The sequence below is a fragment of the Anoplopoma fimbria genome, chromosome 13, assembly GCF_027596085.1.
Source record: "Anoplopoma fimbria isolate UVic2021 breed Golden Eagle Sablefish chromosome 13, Afim_UVic_2022, whole genome shotgun sequence".
NCBI lineage: Eukaryota > Metazoa > Chordata > Actinopteri > Perciformes > Anoplopomatidae > Anoplopoma > Anoplopoma fimbria.
In genome coordinates this window covers 11,227,604-11,253,439 of record NC_072461.1, presented here as the reverse complement: position 1 = coordinate 11,253,439, position 25,836 = coordinate 11,227,604, and the positions used below count along the sequence as shown (strand labels likewise).

Genomic DNA, 25,836 nt, shown 5'->3' with positions numbered 1-25,836 from the left:
TCAGCATAAAATACAGACTGACACAAGAAACCAAACCTGCGAACATATTTCATTTGGTGCTGAAAAGTTCAAATTGTCCAAAATAACTGATGGCCTCTAACTTGTTTTTAATTACTTGCATCTTGCAGCCTAGAGGAGCCAAAATCAATGTTTTCATTGGCCCGCATGCAGAGTTGAGCACCCTCGGCCTCTCCCGCAAGTGCGAGTACATATTTCACTCCAACTTTAACCCTCAGTGCTAATGATCCTACTTGCAGTAAATTACCAGGGAGGAGTTTTCGTGATTTAAAAAGGTCATTTCCACATAAAACAGGGAGCAGTCAGCAGTATCTCCTATAGCCTGCGTCAGGGCAGGAGTTTCCAAAGTCGTTTACCTGTTAAGTACTTAAAAGTGACTCAAAAATTCAACAGTTAAAGCCACAACTTTTTGTATCTTTGAGGTGTTTTTTGTTTTTTTTCTCCACAAAATGAAGTACTTTAACAATATTCCATGCCCGGCTATTTTCCCAAGTTGTTAAACTGCCAAAACACACTGCTCTGTTTGCTGCTCCAGATGTGCAGCTTAAGTACACACCTACAGCACCCACTGGTGGCGCAAATAATAATCTGAAATCAGGCTTGTTTCTTGTTGGAGCAGAAATGATGAGAGCTGATGGAGGGAAAAAGTCAAGAAATGCAGTAAAATTGCATAACTGTGATTTGCCCTTATTTGTGAGATTTCTTCAGCTTTTTTCATCCAGCTTGTTAACGGTTAATTATAAAAACATTATTTATTTGAAGAGGCAGTTTTGAATGTATGAACCACATAAGAGTGTATTTAAATGTAAAATATAACTCATACCTTGGTGCAGTGGTGCAGACGGTAAAAGTAGATGGTCTCTGCGTTCAGTAAGCGTGTTATTAATGAGAATTATGAGGTGTTTTTCCCTCCAGCACATCATTGATTTCCATCATAATTGATGATGCACTAGTGGAGGAAGGTGATAAGGATCCACTTTTACTGTAGCGGAACACCTTTCTGACACTCACCTCTCCAAACCTCTACCATCACCCTCAGACTATGAAATGATTCAAAGTTTGGCCTCAATATGCATTAGATCTTGAACTTTGTGATTGAGTTGTGAATGTTGTAGACCTATATTGTATATAGTCTGGATTTTAGTACATATTGACTTTGTCAGCTGTGCAATTACTTCATTGCTGTAATTCTCTTGTGCTTATGCCTAAATTAACTCTCTGTTTTTTTTATCCACATCCTGACAGAGTTGTTTGCTGCTGCTTAATTAAGAAGACTCAATTCCTAGTAAAGGGAAAAAGCATTGCGGCTGAAATTTGGCCATGGAAAAGAAAAGGTACGTTTTAAATAAATAGCACTACACACATATTAAGAATAGATTGTTTAATTATCAAAATTGTGACTCGTACAATCCCCCTGAAGAAATAATGACATGATGACAAACTGTTAAGACTGTTAAGTGTAACAAACCCTTTCCCCTCTGTGTTAATCGGTCGGTCAATCGGCTGTTAAAAACCTAATCATATTGGTTGTCTTAATGTGTAAGCAGAAGGGACGAGGATAATTATACTTCATTCCATGGAGCATAGAAACCACGAGACTTGATAACCAAAATCATAACGGTACAGTAAAGAGGCAAAGGAAGAAAGATTATCAAAATATGAATTATGAGATTTTCATGTGGACATAAAGGAGACGAGGCACCGATGTAAAAGTAGTTTTATCCCTCACCAAAAAACTGATTTTAATCCACATGGCCCTTTTTAAAAAAATGACCAAATTAGAGGTACTGTTGAGAGAGGTATCGGCTGACACCAGAGTTTGAGAGCGCTCAGAAGTCCTCTTCAGCGTTCCGACTCTTGCAGGTCTTGAGTTGCTTCAGGCGCTCGATGCACTCCTCCACAGTGCGCTCGCCGTGGACTTTGTTGTCCCGGGTGCGTACGTTCACGGTGTTGCTCGTCTTCTCCTTCTCTCCCACCACTTTTCACAAGCAGAGAAACATGCAAGGAGAACAAAAAAAAAAATCAATATGTAGATGGACAGCAAGAAAGAGATAACGTGAGGTAAAGAGAGGAAACAGACAGCTGAGCTAAAGAACAGTGTGTTGTCACTGACCCAGGATGAAGTTGTACTGCGCCAACTGTGCGTTTCTGATCTTCTTGTTCAGAGTGCAGCCGGGGTCCAGATCCACGTCGGTCATGAAGCCGCTGTTGTGGAACTCCTGCTTGACCTGCCGAGTTCAAACCAGAATGTTTTAAAAGTCAATTCATTACCTTTTATCATTTGAATAGATTACTAATTCTGTTATTTAAATGTGGACATGCGTATTTTTGACATTCTTCTATAGATTTGAGGTCTCCCCTATTTTTTCCGGTAGTAGATATAGTAGATTCCGGTATCATACCATCAACATTACTGAAGTTTTTAATGTCTATATCTGTAGAATATGCCACAAGCATATTTTTTAATCAACACTTCCTGTTTCTGAAAGCTTTCTGTCATCTTTCTGTAGAAATGATCCCCTTCATTTGTTAACATGAGGCTTTTATTCTGAAATATTTGCAGGACAGTGTTAACAATGCAGGGCATTACGCAGCTCTATAAATTGTTATTAATTTCCCAAATGAGGACATGGTTATTAACTTTTTTTCTCTGTCTAAAATAAATACTTAAGATGTTTCTAATAAAGCAGTCAGAAAGGTTGTAAACAAGCCAACAGATTGTTCCAATGTGTTTGAACCGCAAACAAAGGCTAATATAAAATGATTATCAAATCCGTCTGCTCCAGAAATCCAGCTAGAACTAGATTATAACCCATATGATTGTCTGCCTCCACGTCTTTATGCTCCATTGGACCTTTAATTAGCAATGTGACTCCATTCCGAGATATCAGCCTTCACTTTGGTGAGTACAAACACCAACTCAAGCAATTAAACTGAAGGCCTGAGCTATGAAAATAAAAGTTGCACAAACATGAAATTCAGATGAAGTGTTTTTGTGGTTTGGATCAGCCATCTAGTTTGTGCTGCACATGTTCATGTGCTTTACATACTGCTTAAACTGTAACAGTGATGTATACCCATTACTGTTACTTATATTACCACTATACATATGTACATTAGTACAGCTCTCTTGTTAGATGCTAACCTGCATTTTGTTGTCTCCGTACCTGTACTCTGTGCAGTGACCATAACATTTAATCTGATCTCATCTTTGGTGTTAGAATATGAACCAAAAGCAGCTGTTGTCATTGGTTACCTTCTGAGCATATTCTTCACAGGTCGGGCCCACGGGTACAACCATCACCTGACGAGGAGAGACCCACAGCGGCCTGAAACAGAACACCACACATTGAGCCTGTTGGCAGGAAAGTGGACCAGGTATCTGTGCAACCGTTAACACCCACCCACCCCCACACACACAGGAGTGAGTTTATTTTCATTTAAGTATCTAAAAATCCTTAACGGTGCTCAGGAGGAGCAGTGAAACAAAACCCTCTAGAGTCGGTTTTTTATTGGACAAATCAACCTTTTAAAAACAAATTGTTTACAAACCATTTGCCTCCGTAGTTCTCAGTCAGAATTGCAATCATCCTCTCTACTGATCCCAGGATGGCTCTGTGGATGATCACTGGTCTCTTCTTGTCGTCGCCATCTTGGCTACAAAATCAAGAGAGTGGGAACTTAGGAACTTTAGGAACTCACACAAAAGAAGAACAAAAGAAGAACAGAGATCCTCTAAAGCAATAAGTACACTCTGCCTTTTTGGGATTCATTGTTGTTTTTAATATCACAGTAAAAAACTGTTAAACAGCTAGATCTGTTTTAATCCATAGCCTCTGGGGCAGCTACAGAAAAGTATCAATATTTTCTGCTTTCACATCTGCACCTAATGTTCTGACTGATTTCTGCATATTATGTTAACTTTAGAACAATATGTTTAATTCAATGATAGGAGTGCATTTGCAACATCAAAAATGATAATCTATTTCTCTCCCGTTTTCCTTTACAATATGTTTAAACGCAGTGGAAGAGTTACCTGACAAAGGAGAGATTGAAGCGGATCGGCAGCTGGAAATCCAGCTGGATCGTGGCACACTGATGGTAGCGGCCGATGGCGTCCTTGATCTGGATGTCGATCTGCAGAGGAACAACACAAGCGATCAGCTGCAGCCCTCCTTCAGTTTCACAGTCAAAGTACACAACGTTACCACAGCTCACCTTCGGCCCGTAGAACGCTCCGTCACCGGGGTTCAGGACCCATTTCTCCCCAAAGTCATTCAAGCTGTTCTCCAGTTGCTGTAAAAAGAAAACAAACAATCACTGCTTTGTTACCACATCAGTGGCTGACCAACACGCAGGTAAACAGTGGCGTTTGAGTAAAGCTGTGTATACAGACCTGACATTTGCTTCATCTGGAACTAATCACTGAACTGAGAAATGTTAACGTCTCAATAATATTTTATGGTTGCTTGAGGGAGTTAATGAGGTGAGGGAAACAAGCAGCGAGTTGTGTTCCAGTCACGTTGGCAACTCCGTTTTCTGTGTGTATCATTTTCCACCTTTGTGCATGCAAGCATTTATCATAAGTCGGTGCTGGATTAAGGAAATGTGTTTCCTCCGAGAAAAGTGCCCCGATAGGTCAACCGAACAGCTGTACAACTTACAAGCTTTATAATTATGTTTTATTTTTTTTCCTACTCCACAGCTCCAGATATGAACACATGCAGCGAGTAAGAAGCAGCACAATCTCTCTGCTGCAGCCGTTAAGCTCTCTGGTCTGTTCTGCCCATCAGCAGACCACAAAGTGTTTAATATTTAAAGGGTTACTGTGGCCACTAGATTGATAGTTAATAAAATGACAGGTTAAAAATAACTCTACACTATCATCAGTAATGTTCCTGCTGCCAGCGGGCAAAAGACACACTTGAAAATGAAGTTAAGATCAATCACTGAGGACTTTAAACAATGACACCACTGACTGTTAACCAGAGACGGAAATGAAGTGGATCTCTTTAACGTTTGACAAAACACCAGTGAGTAGACGTATCTGCAGGATGTCTGGCTCACATTCTACATCTATTAAAGTACGAATGTGGACACTGTACTGCCACTTAATAAAGAGACCAAGATAAAAATATGATAACAAATATAACAATCAATGAAGGGGGAGATGACACATAGTTGGGGAAAGTTAACCATAAAAACGATCATGTTATTCTGTACACTGTGATAACAACAGTGTACAAGAACATTTAACAGAATGAAACAAAAAACTCAAACACCTTGAGTGTTGCAATGTAGATCTTTATCCTATGAGCAGCATACAAGAAATATCATCCATTTTTACAAGAAAGAAATTAAGAAACCTCTCAAAGATAAGACACCTTTGAGACACCTCCTTAAACTCAACGGCAACTTCTCGGGAACTCAGCAGCAAGATTATCGACTAAATCTCGGAGGTTCTGTCTCATCACTCCCATTTTAGCATCACAGTACAGGCTGCCCATTATGTTTAGAATACATTTTTATTTTATTTTATTAATTACCTACAAGGCTATTTGTGGTACCAGACTATAAAATTTTTGTATTTCTTTGTATAGCCCAAAACCACAAATTTGCCTCAGATGGCTTTACAACCTGTACAGCATTAGAAACTCTCTGTCCAAGGAACCTTTAATCGGAATTATCACGTGACTTCCCATTTCCTCTTGGTATTACTATTGTTTTATTTTTTTTTACTATTGTTTTATTTTTAACTTCAATGTCATTACATATCTAAATTGTGCTTGTTTTAGTATTTCTAAATGCACTTCTCTATATTTTGCAATTTCATATGTTTTGAATTCAAGACTTTGTTCTTTATTGGCATTCTTTCTGTTTTATATCATCATGACATCAATCCTGATCTTTGCATCTTATTTGTTTATATACAGTGGGGCAAAAAAGTATTTAGTCATCATTTTCATCATAGGTATACCTAAACTATGAGAGACAAAATGAGAAATAAAATTCCTGAAAATCACATTGTCTGATTTTTAAAGAATATATTTGCAAATTATGGTGGAAAATAAGTATTTGGTCAATAACAAAAGTTCATCTCAATACTTTGTTATATACCCTTTGTTGGCAATGACAGAGGTCAAACGTTTTCTGTAAGTCTTCACAAGCTTTTCACACACTGTTGCTGGTATTTTGGCCCATTCCTCCATGCAGATCTCCTCTAGAGCAGTGATGTTTTGGGGCTGTTGCTGGGCAACACGGACTTTCAACTCCCTCCACAGATTTTCTATGGGGTTGAGATCTGGAGACTGGCTAGGCCACTCCAGGACCTTGAAATGCTTCTTACGAAGCCACTCCTTCGTTGCCCGGGCGGTGTGTTTGGGATCATTGTCATGCTGAAAGACCCAGCCACGTTTCATCTTCAATGCCCTTGCTGATGGAAGGAGGTTTTCACTCAAAATCTCACGATACATGGCCCCATTCATTCTTTCCTTTACACGGATCAGTCGTCCTGGTCCCCTTGCAGAAAAACAGCCCCAAAGCATGATGTTTCCACCCCCATGCTTCACAGTAGGTATGGTGTTCTTTGGATGCAACTCGGCATTCTTTCTCCTCCAAACACGACGAGTTGAGTTTTTACCAAAAAGTTCTATTTTGGTTTCATCTGACCATATGACATTCTCCCAATCCTCTTCTGGATCATCCAAATGCTCTCTAGCAAACTTCAGACGGGCCTGGACATGTACTGGCTTAAGCAGGGGGACACGTCTGGCACTGCAGGATTTGAGTCCCTGGCGGCGTAGTGTGTTACTGATGGTAGCCTTTGTTACTTTGGTCCCAGCTCTCTGCAGGTCATTCACTAGGTCCCCCGTGTGGTTCTGGGATTTTTGTTCACCGTTCTTGTGATCATTTTGGCCCCACGGGGTGAGATCTTGCGTGGAGCCCCAGATCGAGGGAGATTATCAGTGGTCTTGTATGTCTTCCATTTTCTAATAATTGCTCCCACAGTTGATTTCTTCACACCAAGCTGCTTACCTATTGCAGATTCAGTCTTCCCAGCCTGGTGCAGGTCTACAATTTTGTTTCTGGTGTCCTTTGACAGCTCTTTGGTCTTGGCCATAGTGGAGTTTGGAGTGTGACTGTTTGAGGTTGTGGACAGGTGTCTTTTATACTGATAACAAGTTCAAACAGGTGCCATTAATACAGGTAACGAGTGGAGGACAGAGGAGCCTCTTAAAGAAGAAGTTACAGGTCTGTGAGAGCCAGAAATCTTGCTTGTTTGTAGGTGACCAAATACTTATTTTACAGAGGAAATTACCAATTAATTCATTAAAAATCCTACAATGTGATTTCCTGGATTCCCCCATTCTGTCTCTCATAGTTGAAGTGTACCTATGATGAAAATTACAGGCGTCTCTCATCTTTTTAAGTGGGAGAACTTGCACAATTGGTGGCTGACTAAATACTTTTTTGCCCCACTGTAAATGGGGTTATTTCATTTATTTTAATTTGACTTTATTTATGAGTTTATTATTCCAATCCACATCTTACTAACTTATATAAACTTGTTTATTCTTTATTGTGAACTTGCACCTCCATCTGATAATTGATGTGCTCAGTGCTGCTTAATATTCAGCTGAATGCCGTGTCTCTGTCAACAGACACCTTTTCATTCAGAGTCTGCCAGTAAGGGTCTGTTAGACTAATAAATGAGTTGTGTGCGCTTCATATACTTGTCAGTTAGTGATTTTACAGATTCATCTATTGGACTGGAAGTTTTCCCAGGAGAGACACTCGCTGTGTTTCATCTAATGTAGAAAACACAGCAATAAAGACTCATTATTACTCAGTTTAACTCACTCGCTCTTGTTATTACTTTGTTCAGGAAGTCTACAACAGTCAGTCGTAAACACTACCTGCTCCCTCACAGAGAAACTCAGAGCTGAAACCAAGATGTGAAATGTAGAGCCGGTCCACAGAGAGTCGATTTGATTTGGCAGCAGAGGCAGACAGCGACCACACTGATGTAGATTATCCGGAGATGGAACGAGCATCTTCTGCGTCTGAACTGATAGCAGCCTCACAGTATAAAACTCAATTAAAATATAAATGTTCTCTCGGTCTGTGAAGTGGCGACAACATTTCAATCTTGATAATATTACAGATCGGCATCTTAAATCTCTGCTGTTCACATATTCAGCCACACCAGAGAATTGAGAGGCCTTGTGATTACCTTTTCTGCTTGGACCCAGACCTCCGGGTCCCCCAGGAACTTCTCTGGTCTGGTGGAAAGGTTGAGTTTGAACGTGAAGCCGAACACCTCGTACACAGTCCGCAGGAAGTCCAAGCAGCCCTTGATCTCCTCCTCAATCTGGGGATCAAAACAAAATGTGAGATCATTAGCATCAAAGCAAGTTTAATTTCTTCTTTGTTTGTTCAGATATTAACAAAGAATGAATTGTATGTTAATCAGAAGAATAGGATAGAGATAAACTGCACAACTTATTGGAGATAAAATGTCATAAGTGAATAGTTATTGCTACTGGGGTGTTTTTTGAAAGTCCCAGTGGGGCAATCAGTCACTTCCCCTACATGTGAGCAGTCACAAGTTTAAAGCAAGCAGCTTGTACAAATGGTACAACAGGACATTAAAAAACAGATCATTTAAAACAAGTGCCTCTCTCCTTAGTTCTAACCGTGCTCTACTGTCTGCAAACAATGATTATAAACGTAACGGCGAGAATGAGATAAGAGCAAATATTCCTCCTGCAGTTTGCTTTGAATTTGGAAAAGGCACTGTTTGGGTCAAAAAAAGAAAAAGAAATAATTTGGCTACAAAGTGCAATCAAATACCAAACCATGCAATCCACTGCCGTTGCTGATGAATAGAAAACACAATCAGTCTGGTCCGCCGTGTTTCCACATTAGAACAGACTGATAAAGAAATCCTCATTGTGTGCATCAACATCGGCAGCGCTTCTCTTTAGTGACGGGACTTAACATGCACGTTAAGCTGCAGAGTCCCCTCACTTAACCTGAAAATGTGACAGACTGTTCACCGGCAACATTACCTGAATTTATTCAATAAACTGTACCAGCAGGACACTGAATTACCGAGAGCCTTGAAAAACAGGCTTCTTCAAACGGGCATAAATTATTCTCCACAGAAATCCACTTCTCAGCAAACCGTGATCACTTCCCACTGGGTGCTTGTTTTTCGTCACAACATTGTTTAACTTGCTTTCAAGTGTTTTTTTCTTCAACTCATTTGATTCACTGGATAATAGTGTGGCTCAGTGGAGAGCAGGGTCGTCCCCCAATCAGAGGATCGGCTGTTCGATCCCTGGCTCCGGCAGTCCATGTCGATGTGTCCTTGGGCAAGACACTTAACCCACTTAACCAAATTGCTCCCGCAGGCTGTTCCTGCGGTGTATGTATGTGTATGAATGTTAGTTAGGGTCCTGATGTTCAGGTGGCACCTTGCATGGTAGCTCCTGTCATCAGTGTATGAATGGGTGACTGATTAGTAATGTAAAAGCGCTTTGAGTGGTCGGAAAACTAGAAAAGCGCTATACAAGTACAGTCCATTTACCATTTACCATATTTAATATGCTTATTAAAAAGGTTCTAAAAAAGGGTACGCTGCAACCAAAAACTAGAACTGGAACTGTTTAGTGTTGGCCGTTATGAAGAAAATCAAATTAACTTAGAATTACAGTAGCACTCCACAAGATTTGTAAACAGAATTTGATGAGAAAAGATGGTGGAATTAACCCTTAAGTAGGTGTGTAACGGTACACAAAAGTCACGATACTTTTTTGGTACAATAGGGAAAACACAGAAAATTATTTTCGATGTTCATTTATTTTTTCTAAATAGGCAATAAAAGGCACCCAAACACTGGTATAATGTAAACATTTTTAAATAAATACCAATTAAATAACAAACGTCTGTAATAATATGTCAATAACATAATAATTTGTAATAATAACATGTCTATTTTCTGCCATGCTTCATCATAAGACTTTGACCTGTTGATAATTCCTGAATATGCTGGAGCTTGTGCTCGTTTATACAGGGCAGCACAACGGACGGCCTAAAACGCATATGTGACCTCACAGTGTAGCGAGGCTCATGGGTTTAACTGTGTGCATTGCACTTGTGTCGTCTACTATTGTTTGATGTCACATATGCACAGAGATACTTTCCAGCATTAGTTACTTTGACAAGGTATTAATCTGCAGTTGGAGGCTGTCTGAACGCTGTGGAGAAAGGACTGGCCGTCCGGTTCCACAAATTGTCACATTCTGGTGATGCAGTCGTAAATTAAATGCTTGAAGTGTCTCCACACATGTACCAGACTTCAAGTCGTGACCTTGATTAACCCCGCTAAATAAACCTGCAGTTTAAAGCTTTGCACAAGCAACTGCTGCGCTGCCAAAACTTCAGAATTTCTGCTGGTCGTGTGCGAGTAGTAGACTTAAACAGCTGTTTTGGACACAGGACATTGAGAAAGGATGTCGCATACCGAACCCAACGTCCCGAACCCAACATCCAGTACCGAACGGTTCGATCCAAATACTGTTGTTGTTACACCCCTACCTTTAAATCAAATTCACTGGCGCCATCATGCAACCTTTTTCCATCAGACTCGTGTGAACTTGAACCGAGTAATGTGAGTGCATCAGTGCAGTCCTCACCTGGTCCATGGTGCAGAAGATGTGAGCGTCGTCCTGCTGGAAGCGGCGGACCCGGGTGAGGCCCGTCAGGGCTCCTGACAGCTCGTTCCTGTGCAGGACGCCAAAGTCGGCCATGCGGATGGGCAGCTCTCTCCAGGAGCGCGGCCGGTGATCAAACATCAGACTGCAGACAAACAGACAGGCATTGTGAAAAAAAGAAACTACACAAATCACAACTGCCCACTTCGACCTTGAGTTATCATAATAACTGAAAATTGCTCTGCTGCTTGAATACTCCCTTTAAAAGTTTGATTTAACATCCAACACTTTGACAAAAAGCTTTTGCATGCTCAATTTCCATTTCTGTATGATCACCAGAGGGGCTGCCAGTGTGGACAGCACAAAGATTGAAACAGTTAAAGAGGAGATAAAAGATTTTAATAGAAAGAGCTGCAGTCTGGCTCTTTACACTGCAATGCAGCATTCAGCAGGAAATTGAATTGGGTCATTCAACATCTGAAAACATGGCAAGAGCATCAGTCCATTACAAGAGAAGCAGAACAGGATGACAATCTGTTGTAGCGGTGAAATATGAAGCTATTTGAAGACGGCGTCAACTCCTTATAACAAAACCAGTGCAAACTCTTATGAAGCTATCCAAGTGTGCTAACACAGTGCTGAATGTGTTTGCACAGTACTGTGGAAGACTGTGGTTAACTAAATATTGCCCCAAGCTAAACAGGGCTCCAGACTGCCACCAAAATTGGCAAATATGTGATCTTTTTTTGTGACTGAGCGGGTTACAATTTTAGGTGGCTGCATCCATGCGAATGCATGATGATCATTCAATATGAAGCAGAGAAATCAGCTACTTTCTTTAACATGTTTGTTGAGCGGTTGCAAGCACGGGCGGTCAAGTTTAACTTAACTTGGACACGGGACTTGTTCACGCGCAGAAGAAATAGTCCCTTCCGCTCGCTCTGTGCGCCACTATCAGGTGCATGTGTCCATTTTTACGTGCACGGGTTGAGACTTATTAGACGGCATATGTGCTTACAAAGCGGTGCACAGTAGACGATGTGCGTAATTGCAGCGCACGGAAAACATTGCGAAACAATCTATTTAGCTGTTATTGTGTTCCAAAGAATTTCAAAAGATTATTTTAGGATTCAAAATGAGGAGAGAGAGGATGAAAGTTTGAGAGAGAGACACCGACTAAACTAGTATCATTGATTAATACCAGTGGTATTACAATACTATGATCTCTACTTCAGTAAAAGTGCTTATACCACGATTAAAAGAAACCCTCTGTGTCATACATTCAAAATATTTTGCATGAATGTGAGTATATAATTAAGAAAATGTGCTTTAAGTTTAAAACTAAAAGTAGTCATTATGCAGCCCCTTAAAGGCCCCACGATACGATATTATCACGATACATAAGTTACAATACCAATTTTAAACATTTTCATCACACCGAGTATTGAGATAACATATATTGCGACATATTCTAATTCATGACCTTTCTTTCAACTGCAAATTATGCACCTTGACAGCATCTGTTATAATCTATAATGTACGTTTTCACTCGGTTCATCTCGCTCCCAACACTGTCAGAAATGTTTGTCATTAGTGTTGCATCATGTGCCTGACAACCTGAACTGTTTTCCAGTCTATATAGTCCAATCCTGCTGGCTTTACCCATGACCCCACCAGAAAAAACTCCCTCTAGTGGACGGAAAAATCAATCATTACCAAAAGGTTCAATGCAGTTAGGGATGTCACGTTATGAAATCAGGATTATTGTCAGAGGACATATCATGGTTTTAGGGTATAAACGGTTATTGACCAATATAATTCTAATAGGTCTATAGCTAGTGAACTAAGTTATATCATCACCAACCATTTCCTTATACTTTGTTTAATTTATCTAAATTTGTGATTTGTATATAAACACATAATGCAAATGATTAGGAAATAAAAGTACTTTTGTTGATAAATTAAATATTTTCATTGGCAGTTTTAATTCAATATTACAAGGTGCTTAGAGTTAGTGTAAGGAAGTTTAACAGATCATAAATCCTTCTCTAATATCTAGTTTATATTGCTGCAAAAACATCTCATGTAAACAACTGAATTCATGCGTCTCATCTAAACTTCATCACGACTGGTTAATCTCTATATTTAAAATGCTCCCACATGGCTGTTTTAAGGCACGTTTTTAGAAGATATGAGGCTGGTATGTCGGTTCCATCTCACATTTTTACAGCTTCTCTTCTCAACGCTTCAGGTGGGTGGCAGGACTCTCACACACAAAAACAAAGTGGCGACACGTGTAACGTGACTCACAGGTGAGGAGATTTTCTCTGCACACACAAACATGTCTCGCAAGACTGGTTTTACGGTGAAACAATGCAGGAACCAGGACACCATAGACGTCTTATGGCTATAAAAGCGTTACTTACATAACCACAGTGCTGACAGTGTATCCTGACATCCCCGTTTGCAAGATTAATAGTTTACATAATAAAAGATCGATACTTGACTTTGGTGTGATGCTACAATATCATAACTCTATGACGCATCATATGCAACCAAATGCTGCTAGTGGAATAGTTTAGTCTGGAGCCCCTCTTAAACAACAGAACTGTTCTTCTTCAGCACGAAATGATGTTTGTAGTATTTAATAAGCTTAAACAACCCTCGGTTTGTGAGAGAAAACGAGTAAAAATATCTTTTTCACACTATAGCAAGACCCGATACACAGTGTGTAACGCTCGGGCCACACTGCCTGCATGAGCAGCATGAGACCGATTCTCACTGAACTGCTGCTGCTGGCACTCATGTTGTGTTCACACATACAGCACATCCTTTCTTTCAACATAACTTGCCTTCCATAATGGCAAGAATGTTTAATTTCATTTCAACTGGAGCCACGCAAATAACAGTATTTTTCACATCAGTCCTAAAAATATTTCAGAATAAAAGCCTTGCGTTATCAAACTAGGGGATTATGTCCACAAAAAAAACATTTGAGAAGCATTTTATTTTGAAACAGTAAGTGTTGGGGGGGGGGGGGGATGGCTCACCAGTGTCCCGGGCAGTTCATGGGTTTGAGGGCGAAGGTCTCCTTCTCGACCTCGAAGGAGAACATGTTGTCACTGTAGTGCTGCCAGTGGCCGGAGGTCTGCCACAGCTTACTGTTGTAGATGTTGGGCGTCACCACCTCCTGGAAACCCCTCTTCCTGTACTCACTCTGCCAGAGACAGAACAAAGAAGAGGATTTCACTTATAAGACTGAGTTATCAGCACCTCAAGCAACTCAGCTTCATAAGGCTCACAACTAAATTAAACTGGTTAAAACTGATAAATAGTGCATATCTTCTGAAACACACATAAATCTGCAAGCAAAGGCTGGGATTTTGAAAAAGCGAACTACCTCTGAGAATGTTTTTACGGCTGCATATTCACAGTTTGCTGAAGGGGATTTGGGGTAAACTGAAAGGTAAGAGCTAGCCATGTTTATAGGGCTTTAATGCACCTTGGGTTGGCCCTGTTTGTCTGATATACATTTTTTAAATTCCAGAAAAAGCTGATGGCGATAACAAAATAAAATAGGGTCATAAACAGTGTTTTGTTGCTTGTGCAGGCTGATCTGTTTAATAAACACATCGCATTACTCCTGAGTCAGAAATCTATTTCATCACATCAAAGTGAAATTGATTCCAATGTGCAAGAAAGTCAGATCAATTTTGTGGCCAAGGTGCAATGAGGTTTTATTCAATGCTGTCAATCACGTGTATTTTAAGATGTGAATGACAGAATGGTTCAATTTACTCCAAATAATACGATATTTTGAGTTTCATAAATGAGTTTGCTCTGAGTGAAATCAAATGCAAAAAGCCCCTGGTTTCAAAGATTTGATTCATAAGCCCTTAGTTCATCAGTTTCAAGACAATGACATAAATCTGTATCATTAATATATAACAAATCCTTCCCTACTTCTCTATATAAAACAAAACACTTTTAATGAACAGGCAGACTAAAGGTACAAATCTTTTCTTCCCTTCTCCACAGGTCTCGCTGCCAATTTAAACTCTCTCTCTCTCTCTTTTCTCTTTTCTTATGTCTTGAAGTTCAGAGTGAGATCACAGCAATTATCGGCTGCGGGTCAGACAGGTTGGGCTTACTCTGATGAACTCGATCAGGGTGTTGTAGATGAAGGCACCCTTAGGGAGGAAGAAGCAGCTCCCCGGACTCAGGTCGTGGAAGAAGAACAAGTCCTGCTCCTAAATAAAAACAAATTAAAAAAATGGTTTGTTAGCGTGATGGAAAACTAAAAAAAAAGGGCCACCACTCAGGCCCAACTGGTTTTTACTTCTAAATAATGCAACAGCACTGTACTGTCTTCTGCTCGGAACGCTTTTCCACACCCGTTATTGTTTTACTGAATGAAAGGCAGCAACAAGAACACCACCACCACCACACCCTGAACTGTTAAATCTCTGTCAGCTTACAGTTCAACAAAACTGTTCCAAAGATTGTGATCTGTTTGAATGCTGCCTTATGCTGTGGGTTAATTTTGCCGTTTACACACACAGGGTAAAATAAGTATTGAACACGTCACCATTTTTCTCAGTAAATATATCTCTCTACACACACACACACACACACACACTAAAATAAGTATTGAACACGTCACCATTTTTCTCAGTAAATATATTTCTAAAGGTGCTATTGACATGATATTTTCACCAGATGTCGGTAACAACCCAGGTAATCCATACATACAAAGAAATCCAAACTTCGTACAAAAGACTTTGTTGGTAATGACAGCTTCAAGACGCCTCCTGTATGGAGAAACTAGTCGCAGGCATTGCTCAGGTGTGATTTTGGCCCATTCTTCCACACAAACAGTCTTCAAATCTTGAAGGTTCCATGGGCCTCTTCTATGAACTCTGATCTTTAGTTCTTTCCATAGATTTTCTATTGGATTCAAGTCAGGTGATTGGCTGGGCCATTCTAGCAGCTTTATTTTCTTTCTCTGAAACCAATTGAGAGTTTACTCGGCTGTGTGTTTGGGATCATTGTCTTGCTGAAATGTCCACCCTCGTTTCATCTTCATCATCCTGGTAGATGGCAGCAGATTTTTATCAAGAATGTCTCGGTACATTTTTCCATTCATCCTTCCTTCAATTATATGAAGTTTGCCAGTGCCGTATGCTGAAAAACAGCCCCACACCATGATGTTCCCACCTCCAAACTTCACTGTTGGTATGGTGTTTTTGGGGTGATGTGCAGTGCCATTTCACCTCCAAACATGGTGTGTATTATGGCATCCAAAGAGTTCAATTTTGGTCTCATCTGACCAGACTATATTCTCCCAGTATTTCACAGGTTTGTGTAAATGTTGTGCAGCAAACTTTAAACGAGCTTCAACATGCTTTTTCTTCAGCAATGGAGTCTTGCGTGGTGAGCGTGCATACAGGCCACGGCGGTTGAGTGCATTACTTATTGTTTTCTTTGAAACAATTGTACCTGCTAATTCCAGGTCTTTCTGAAGCTCTCCACAAGTGGTCCTTGGCTCTTGGACAACTCTTCTGATAATCATTTTCACTCCTCTGTCAGAAATCTTGCGAGGAGCACCTGGTCGTGGCCGGTTTATGGTGAAATGATGTTCTTTCCAGCACATTTAGAAATATATTTACTGAGAAAAATGGTGACGTGTTCAATACTTATTTTACCCGCTGTATTTCTATTCTCAGTATTTCTTTCTAGATCGTTATGTGACTGAACAACAGATTTCTAACAGCTGATACTTTTTGAGGCATTCGTCTGAAATATAAAAACAGTAAAAAAAAAAAAAAAAAAAAAAAAAAAGGCTTTTTATGTTGTCGGAGAAAGGTTCTTCTTACTATTCTGCAGCAAATGCACCAGGAGTGCTATTTATTTTCACCCTGTTCAGAAATGGCTTTGACTATCTCGTGTGTTGAGATGGTGCGGTGACTTGGTTACATCAGACACACATCAAACCCTGGCTCTTATACTTTAGAAGCATTCTACCTGTATTTCATAAACATACCGCAAATATCTTTCCTTTGACAGAGTAAAACCTGGAGGAGACTGTTTTAAAATCACTATGGAGACAAACTCATTTTTATAAACAGACAGCTTCTTCACTTTTCAGCTCATACCCGGCCCAGTTTGCGGTGATCTCTGTTCTTGGCTTCCTCCTGAAACTTCTCCCACTCTTTCAGCATTTTGGAGTCAGGGAAGGAGATTCCGTAGATCCTCTGGAGGGTTTCCATGTCCGCCTTACCCTCCCAGTATGTCGACGAATTCTAGCAGAACCAGACACCACAAAAAGGAATACATGAGCTTTCATAAGTCTTTTGGAGAATAAAAACATAACAGCGTTTCCCCTACGCTGCCGTCGCAGAATTGTGAGCACCACTGCTAAGATTTTCACACGATCATCGATATCCTCTCTCCCTCGTGCTTCCCCGAGTCTGGGGCTTAGCCTCTGCAGACACACATGGAGCAGAGGAGTGAAAGTTGAATGGAAGACTACATTGTCGGTACCGCTTCCAAACAGGGGCCGTAGAGACTGGTACGCTAACGTGATGACCGATTATGTGTTTTTTGCTGCGCTAGTCCTGAGAATATTTGGTTAAAACGGATCTGTGACGCTGTTTAGCTCCCATTGTTTTACGTGAAGTTTGCTGGAAGTGATGTAATGTAGCCCCGATGCGTTGTATGTGGAGTGAGCGCTGCTGCCAGACTCCATTTAAATACGCTACATTGCTTGTCAGCAACGTGTCATATGTTAAGTTAGGCAGCAGCAATTTGGCCATGTGTCCTCTTATTAAGTTAACACACCAGTACATTTAATTGGAAAAAAACTCCTGGTGTTCTTCACCACTGTTTTGGAAGGTGGAAACAATAGGAGGAACTGGAGAACCGGCTTTAAAAGTGACATAATTAGTTTTTTTTATTAAATAAGTGCTGTGGATCTATTTTATGCCGATGTGAAGAGGGGTTTATGTGGATTTGGAAAAGTAACCTAACTGATAAATATTTGGAAAATTAACTAATACTAAATAACTAAATAAACTTTAAAGTGTTAAATTTGAGAACTGTATTTGGTGTGATGGTTGGTGGTAGAATGAACATCACCTTGATCGTTGTCAAATTTATGTTTTTGTGCATCTTCAAGTTGGTGAAGATGTTTTTCTAAATTCTGCGCATGTGTTGTGAAGTTTGTGAATATGTTTCTTCATTGCATTGAGCTCTCAGGGCCACCGTACAAAAATGTGCTTCCTGGCAGACATTCACAGACTACAGTACTTGAAATGTTACCTGGTTTAATCAACAAAAATCCACATACACATTACCAACAGGTTTGCTGTGACTTGACCATTGCGATATACCAAACTACTCACCTTGTGGATCTTAAGTGCCTTGATCTTTCCTGTATGTCTCACATGGGGCCCACGACAGAGGTCAATTAAGGGACCACACCTGAAATGCAGAATGTTTAGAAGTGTTGAGCAGTTTTTAAAAGATTGAAAGGATAAGTGTTGTGTTTAGGACAAGGCTAGCAATACTCTATAAATACTAAATTTCTGTCCTTGTTATCAAATCCCATAAAGAGACCAATCTCAAGGGCACGTTACTCCCTCAGTACTTTCCGACTTCCTGAACCTGTCCGTGGCACTGCTGAATACGTAAATCACAAGTCACAAATATATGGTTTAAAGCTTTAACAAGGCTTAATAATTTTCTTCGTCCAGCTCCACACTAAGTAATAAATGCCCTTGTTAGGGGCTATTTTCAGTTGCAAATGTGGTGCACAAGTGTGTTTTTATAGAATCATGATGGGATTGAAACAAAATATAATACAGTGCTCATGTTCATCGTGATGGAGGATGCCGATGACCCGGGGGAAAACGCTATATCAGGCTTTGGCAACACAGACAACACTTTATTTTTCTTTAGCTGATTTAAATCGGATTTGCTGTTTGCTGTAAAAATAAAGAAAACCAACAGAATGATAATCTAAAAATGAAAACTTTTACAGGACTCACCTGTAAACTGTGGTGGTGGGAGTGGTAACCTTCTCATTCAGAATGCGGCACTTGAACTTGTTGTACTGTCAAGGAGAAAACGCGGCTTTAAAGTTCTGTTCGTCGTTGTTTTTTGTTTTTTTTAAATGTATGTGTGTTTGTGTTTTCAAATACCTTGAACATTTCCAACAGAGTTTCCTTCTTTATCTCCAGCCTCTCGAACGGCTGCTTCTCCTTGATAATTTTCTTGCACAAGGTCTCCAGACACGGAAAGTCATTGCTCGATACGCCCCTGTCCAAAAACATCAAAAGAGAAAAACACAACAAGAACATTACATCCGATGACAATCTTACCTCATGCAACATTAATATTCAAAGTGCACTCAATGCTAAATTTAGGCTTCCAGTGTTTTTTTAGAGGGCATCATGGATGTGGGCAGACAATAAGCCGTGTGGCCGGAACCTTTCGTTCACCAATGTAATTCTTTGACTTGCAGAAACTAATAACCTCAGCTGAGCACGGGCAAACAGTTAAAGGTCCTTGGCTTCAGGGCCTGCGCAATGTCAAAATATCCTTCGTCTCTAAGAATGCGATTAGCATAAAATGACTTCATTAAGGAGATTGTAGAATTAATTAGACAGCCCTCTCCCGCTCTCCTGCAGCCTGAAGCAGGGGAGAATTGCATCCGTTTCTGAGGAAGGTCAATTGGAAAAGTTGTTTACGAAGAGGAAGTGTTCAAAATGTTCAGAGGGCATCTCAACACGCTCTCAAAGCTTCCCAGAAGTATTCTCTAGTTCTGCTTTTTGGAAACATTTTTGAGTTCCAATCTTGAGGCCAAATATGAGAAAATGTGAGCTCAAATCCACATGCGAGAAAAATAAGCATAAGTGTCATTACAATCAACCTGTTTTGCTGCCTGTCTCAGACGCTGAACCAGACTGACTTGACGTACACGCCAAAAACAAAAAGCGCTGACTAAACACAACGCATTATACAGACAAATCTGAACCACAAGTATGAGTGACTCACTCGTTCTCCAGGAACATGTCGTAGTAGAAGCCGCTCTCGATGGGGGGGCCGTAGCAGAGGCAGCCTCCGTACACCTTCTCCATGGCTTCACCCAAGATGTGGGCGCTGGAGTGCCAGTAAACCTAAACAACAAATCAAAAAAATGATTGCCACGATTAGTAAAAATAGCAGTGTAGTCCATCCGTCCATTTTGGTGAATATGTATTGAGGGTATGACTGTGCTGGGAAATTAAGATTGTTGACCTTCAGGTCTCTGAAGAATTTGATGAAGCTTTTGAAAACATTTAAATTCCACAAATGAGTTAAATCCCTTCTTCTGAATGTTGACAATACAAACAAACCAAAAAAATATATATATGCAAAATATGCAACATAACTTGCTGACAAATGGTACTAAGACACTTTGCATACACTTACTTCAACTGACCTCTTCTCCTGCTAAAATATTCAGCACATTGTAAAGACAATGAAGCTGAAATTGGGCTTTTAATTTAGGAACAAGTCTCGTTATTCTCTCAGAGAGTAGTCGCTGTCACTTTTATGACAGGACGTGATTGCAGCAGTGTTTTACATTCTCACGTCTCCTCTCCATGTCTTTGTATGTCAGACACTTGGTAAATCACAGAGCTTTGAGGTTTATTATTGATTGTAAACGTCTCATTCATCACTTTGACCTTGCCTGCCCTGACTACATACTAACAAGGTTGAGTGGACTCTGATAGACGTTGTGTACTGGTGAGTAACCACCATGTTTGGTAAATGTACTGAACACTGACACAATCCAGACTTTCACTGTACAAAATATATATTTATAACATTAGGATATAGTTAGTTGGTTTAATGGTGGAAAATCTGCCAAATTGTTGGATTTTTTACTGTATGTGTAAGTGTATTCAATATAACATAGCCTCCAAGTTAGCACCATTAGAGAGCAAATAAAATTACAACAACTGACATTGCTAGTATGTCAGAAATATTTTCATAGGCTTTCTAGAGTTAAACGTTAGCAAACTAAGCATCCAACACTTAAACAATGTGTGTCATTCTGCAGGGATGATGCTAGGGAGAGCAGTGCATCAGCCAGAGGTGAGTGCTATGTGTGAGGCACTTTGTATGTGGTTTGCTTTTAATTCTTTGTATTGTACTGTATCTTTATTTTATTTTATGCATATCTTCCTGGCCAGGGACCGCAGATACATGTTTGCTATACAGCTAAATCTGGCTCAATGGTTGCGTTGTGCATGGCCCCTGGTAAATAAACTGATATACCAAACAAATACAGAAGAACATGTTAAATATTCATCTACTATAACAGAAATAGGGAGAAGAAGAAAATCAAATAAAAGCAGTTAGAGAGTTTTTTCAGCCGATACAATAACCAATAATTACCTGTTTCTCATGGCTGATACAGATACGATAATCGATAATTCCGTAGTTTATAATGCACACCTGAGGTGGATATTTTAATATTCCATATACTTGACCCAACCAAATCTATCTGACATCACTATTGTTAACATAAGAAAAACAAAGAACAGTTCTATGTCTTAAAATGTTCTTCTATATTTTCTGTTTAATCAAAAAACTTCACGAACATACTCTGACTTTTATAGACATTTTGACTAAGAATTCAAATGAAATGCTAAAATCTGACATGTCAATGTATTTATTACTGAATACAAAGATAACGCCTTTGGCTGCTTACTCTGCAGGAAGTAGTCTGCTTAAAAATCTAAATTTTATCATTGTACTTTGTTATCGTCATCTATAGTATTTGCAGAAAAACAAAAAAATTAAGTGATAAGGAAATAAACGATTGGAATTGATTTGATAAAAACAAAAATAAATATTAAAATCAGCTTAGAGGTAGTGTTAGGAAGTTAATCAAGTCATAATTCATCTCTAATATCTATTTTATAATTCTGTCAAAACATCTCCTTCAAACAGCTGATCACCGGTCAGCTGAAAACCATAATGTTTTAATCAGCAGCTGATCGATCGTGCATCATTAGCTTTTCGTTAGTGTATGTACGTTTCTGATGATGGCACACAATCAATTTGGCCGGATTTATCAGCTCTATTCATTGGCTTAAATTTCCTTATCAAAATAATAATAATAATAATAAAAATGTATAATATTTATAATAATATAAATATCTTGCATCCCTAATAAGCAGCAATAAGAGCGGGGATGAGGTTGACTTACAGCTTGAGCCTCCTCATCATCAAACTTGAGCAGCTGAAGGCTGCAGTCTTCCTCCAAAGGTCTGTCCAGGTCCCACACGCCGTTGTTCACCTTAGCAATCACTGTGTTGTCGGCGAGGCCTTGGCTGGACGAAAAAAACAGGATGATATTCCACATCAAAAGAATGTACAGATGTACAAAACCATCAGTGACAGTTTGGCATTATACTGGCAAAAACAATTTGAACAGATACATTGGTCAAAAAACATCTTCTGTGACAACCCCTTCAGCTAGAATATTAAAACACAACATTAAATTGAGTCACATATCATATCACAGTAACCATAAGGCCTTCCCATGCTGATTTTTTAATTGTTGCTTGAGGTAGTACATGCCAACTTGTGAGCAAGACATCATAAGCGTGAGTCAAACTGGAGCTTCTAATTTGAATTATTTTCAGAAATGATTAAGAGAAATCTGAGATAGAACTTGCTCTGTAGTTTTAATTATGAACAACGTTTAGAAAATCCCATAATACAATTACTGTAGAATGACAGGCAATAAATCATATACTAATACACTCAACGGCGTTGCAGGAAATCTAGGTTTTCATGTCTGACACCACCAGACCTATGATAGATGGAGTTTGACTGGTCTTACAAGGAGGAGGAGGTAAAGGGATGCTGCTTAGAGTACACTGCCACACCTTAGAGTACCCCACCCAGTCCATGCTTCGGAAATTTCAATACATATACAAAACTTGCCAATAACCTTGATCATGATCATTCTAGGACCTACAAACAGGCTCATGGGTGACAGAAGTTAAAAACACACCAGCCATATACAGCAAGGTGCTCACTGCATCATAGAGAAATTACTGAGGCAGGTCTGGAGTTGGTGCTTTAAAGTCATATGGAGCAATGCAGCATCCACTCTTACAACGATGGTGATAGAGCTGCCCCAATTGTTTACCGTGCAATCTGGTCATGTGACCTTTGGTTATCAACATTTATTTAATCTATGTTAACACAGTCTTGGCACCGATTGTATATTGGACCATGTTCTCAGACTATCCCACAGTTTCCACGGCATTTCTTATTCTTTTTTTTCACCAATTAGTTTTTTTCTTTTTAGTATTTTATTGTCTTGGGTGGAGGGTCTAAGTTTGATGGGTGTCATTTCAAATTACTGTTTTCATGATGTGGGTGGTGTGAAGCCTTTTGAGACTGTAGCAATGATTACAGGCTGCACAAATAAACTTGACAGCTAATCCTTGTGAATTGAATTTGTGTAACACCCTTGAGGTTTTTCCTTCTTTTTCTGTGCTACATGAAAGCGAGGGGTCACAATTTTAAAAAAGTAACAGTTAAATGATCCTATAAGCACACTGACCTGATTCCACAGGCCACCTGGTATGGTGTGGTCTTCCAGGACTCGGCGTCCACCACCTTTCCGTCGGGCAGAGTCACCTTGATGGCTCGGCTGTCCTTCGCAGCCCTCTCTGCCATGAGAGCTTCATGCTCGGCTTTCAGCTTAGTGTAGAGAGTAAGTCGCTCATCAATGTACTGGGGTGCTGGTGTCAGCTAGACGGATACAAAAAAAAAAAAAAAAAGGTTTGAGTAAATAGAGAATAATGGAAAATGATGACACTGTGTACAACTTTCATTGTTTGTTAATCTGTGTAGCTAGGGTTGGTAATGTTGAGAAACTAGCAAGAGTATGCGTCATTTTTAAAATTATCTATATAAAAAAAACACAGCCCAGTGTTGCCAACTATTTTCCAATGAAAGTAGCTAGCAGTGCTAGCTCAAAAGTTGTTAAACTAGCAAGAAAGTCAACAAGTTGGCAACACTGACAGCCTGTCTCTTCACGCCTCCATCCAAAGCCACTCCCCGAGAATTATCATTATGAACATAAACAACGAACACGGCTATTGTTAGCACTCACAGCTGTCAAGCTAGCAGCTAGCAAAATAGTAAGGACGCACAATGTGTGCACGAACAGAATGCGCACAGGCAAGCATGTTGGTATGTAGACAGGCAGGTAGCCCGTCTTTTATTTCATTCAGGTCGAATGAAATGATTAAACTGGCTTGTTACAGCCCTGCGACAGCCGTAGATATCAAATGATTTCTGGTATCAGAGCATTTGATTCATTGATTGCTGTCAGGACGTAATTAGACTTTCAACAAATATAACAAAAATGTTTTTGAATAAGTTTAATACCAAAGCTACTTTTAATGTTACTTGAAAGTCTCAGTCAACTGCACATCAAGCTATGATCTACAAGGCATTTTAGGAGGTTGAGATCTGGATGAGATGACATATTGTAAAAATGTTTACATTTTCTTTGTCAACCCACTATCTTCTGTCTAAGCTTGCCTCATCTTCTACTTTGTATAAATATGTAACAATACCTCATATTTAAAGATTGTGGTTTAGATTGAAGAAATATTTCTGTTCAGAAACTCAATCTGTATCAGCGCTTGAACTATCTCAATGTGATGACATTGTTTCAGTTGTCACAGGTTTCCAGGTGCAATCCTTTAAAGGTCAGTGTTTTACCACATTAAATGTTTGGACTTAAGTAGTATGATCAAAAACCTCAACAACCAAGAAGCCAGCGTGCCAATGCTTTTATATGTGAGCATGCAATGACAGAACAAACATGATTAGGCCTACAGTTCTTGTAAACTAGTCATTAGCATCTACACACTTATGATGCTTTATGACTGTTAGCAACTTACCTCAGCCCTGCTTCCAGAATCCCCAGCAGCACCTTTAGTCTTCTTCTTTCCTCCATCTTTAGCGCCTTCATTCCCCCCCTGTCCAAAAATGTGGGAAAATGTTAAAGAACTTTTATCAAAGAAGTAAGTTTATGAAAGACACAACTTCACACAAAAAGATGGGAAACCTTGGGAAGACCTACACTATGCCTGATATAACAATAGTAGCATAAACCGCTAATGTCAGACACATAAACACATTATTTAATGCTATAAGAAAATGTGTTATTTTAAAGAGCCCTTCCTTTTGGGTAGTTACATAGCCTACAATGCAGAGTAGTTAGGTAATGTTGAAGACCTCAAACAAATAGTGCTGGTGGAAGAACCAGCATACAAGTGACCAATAAAAGAAGTATAAGTGGTTCTCTCCACCTGACACACTAAGGTTATTATTATAAATGTGTGGGAGTCATTTACAAACCAGTTTTAAAGAGAAGAGAGCTTTATACAAATCAGATTGGGTCCCGATTTAAAAAGGGAATATAAGTGATTCATGCAAGTTTCAAAGTGTTGGCGTAACATGTGTGTAAACCCACCGAAAAAGCACTGAAACATTAAATTGTCATAATGTTGAATAGGGTTTGGCGTGAGATATTCAAACCAAACTCGCCGACTGGGCTCGCTCAATGGAAATGTGGCAGATTAAACAGTTTGAAACACATATTAAACTAAGCCTTCTGTTATCTTGACAGTTTCCTTTGGGGTTAAGCCAAAATAACGTTACTGTCAGGCATAAAAGCTAGCTAGCTTCGACGTTAGCCACCAGGTTAGCACCGCATAGCTGGTGGCTGACAGACAGCATGATTCTCACTATAGGCTAGCTGCTAGCTGCTAGCTGGCTAATATGACTTAAATATATCCGTTTGGAAAACGTAAGCATCACCTTTTTCTTCTCGTCCACTTTCAATTCGCTCATTTTCTCCACGACAGCCTGGTCAGCCATAACAAGTGAAAAGTTCACCTCACTTTGAGAGATAACTTTTGCAAGTCCCGGCAGTACAGTGCTGGTGCGGGGTAAAGGATGATGACGTTGCCGGATATTGCGATTCTGATGCAACATTGCAGTAGGCGGG

At 39.7% G+C, this 25,836-nt stretch overlaps 1 protein-coding gene across 1 annotated transcript; it reads right to left on the bottom strand.

Annotated features, from left to right (window-relative positions):
- Positions 1-1,390: 1,390 nt before the first annotated feature.
- tars1 (threonyl-tRNA synthetase 1) lies at positions 1,391-25,836 on the bottom strand. Its single transcript, XM_054610703.1, has 19 exons — positions 25,647-25,836; positions 24,725-24,802; positions 23,371-23,561; positions 22,000-22,123; positions 19,794-19,915; positions 18,938-19,055; positions 18,785-18,849; positions 18,140-18,218; positions 16,892-17,038; positions 14,888-14,986; positions 13,787-13,953; positions 10,719-10,881; positions 8,252-8,389; positions 4,237-4,314; positions 4,055-4,155; positions 3,571-3,675; positions 3,275-3,347; positions 2,132-2,246; positions 1,391-1,996 (listed from the first exon to the last, which is right to left on the bottom strand). The coding sequence occupies exons 1-19, from the start codon at positions 25,821-25,823 to the stop codon at positions 1,848-1,850; spliced, it is 2,289 nt and encodes a 762-aa protein (XP_054466678.1). The 5' UTR covers positions 25,824-25,836; the 3' UTR covers positions 1,391-1,847.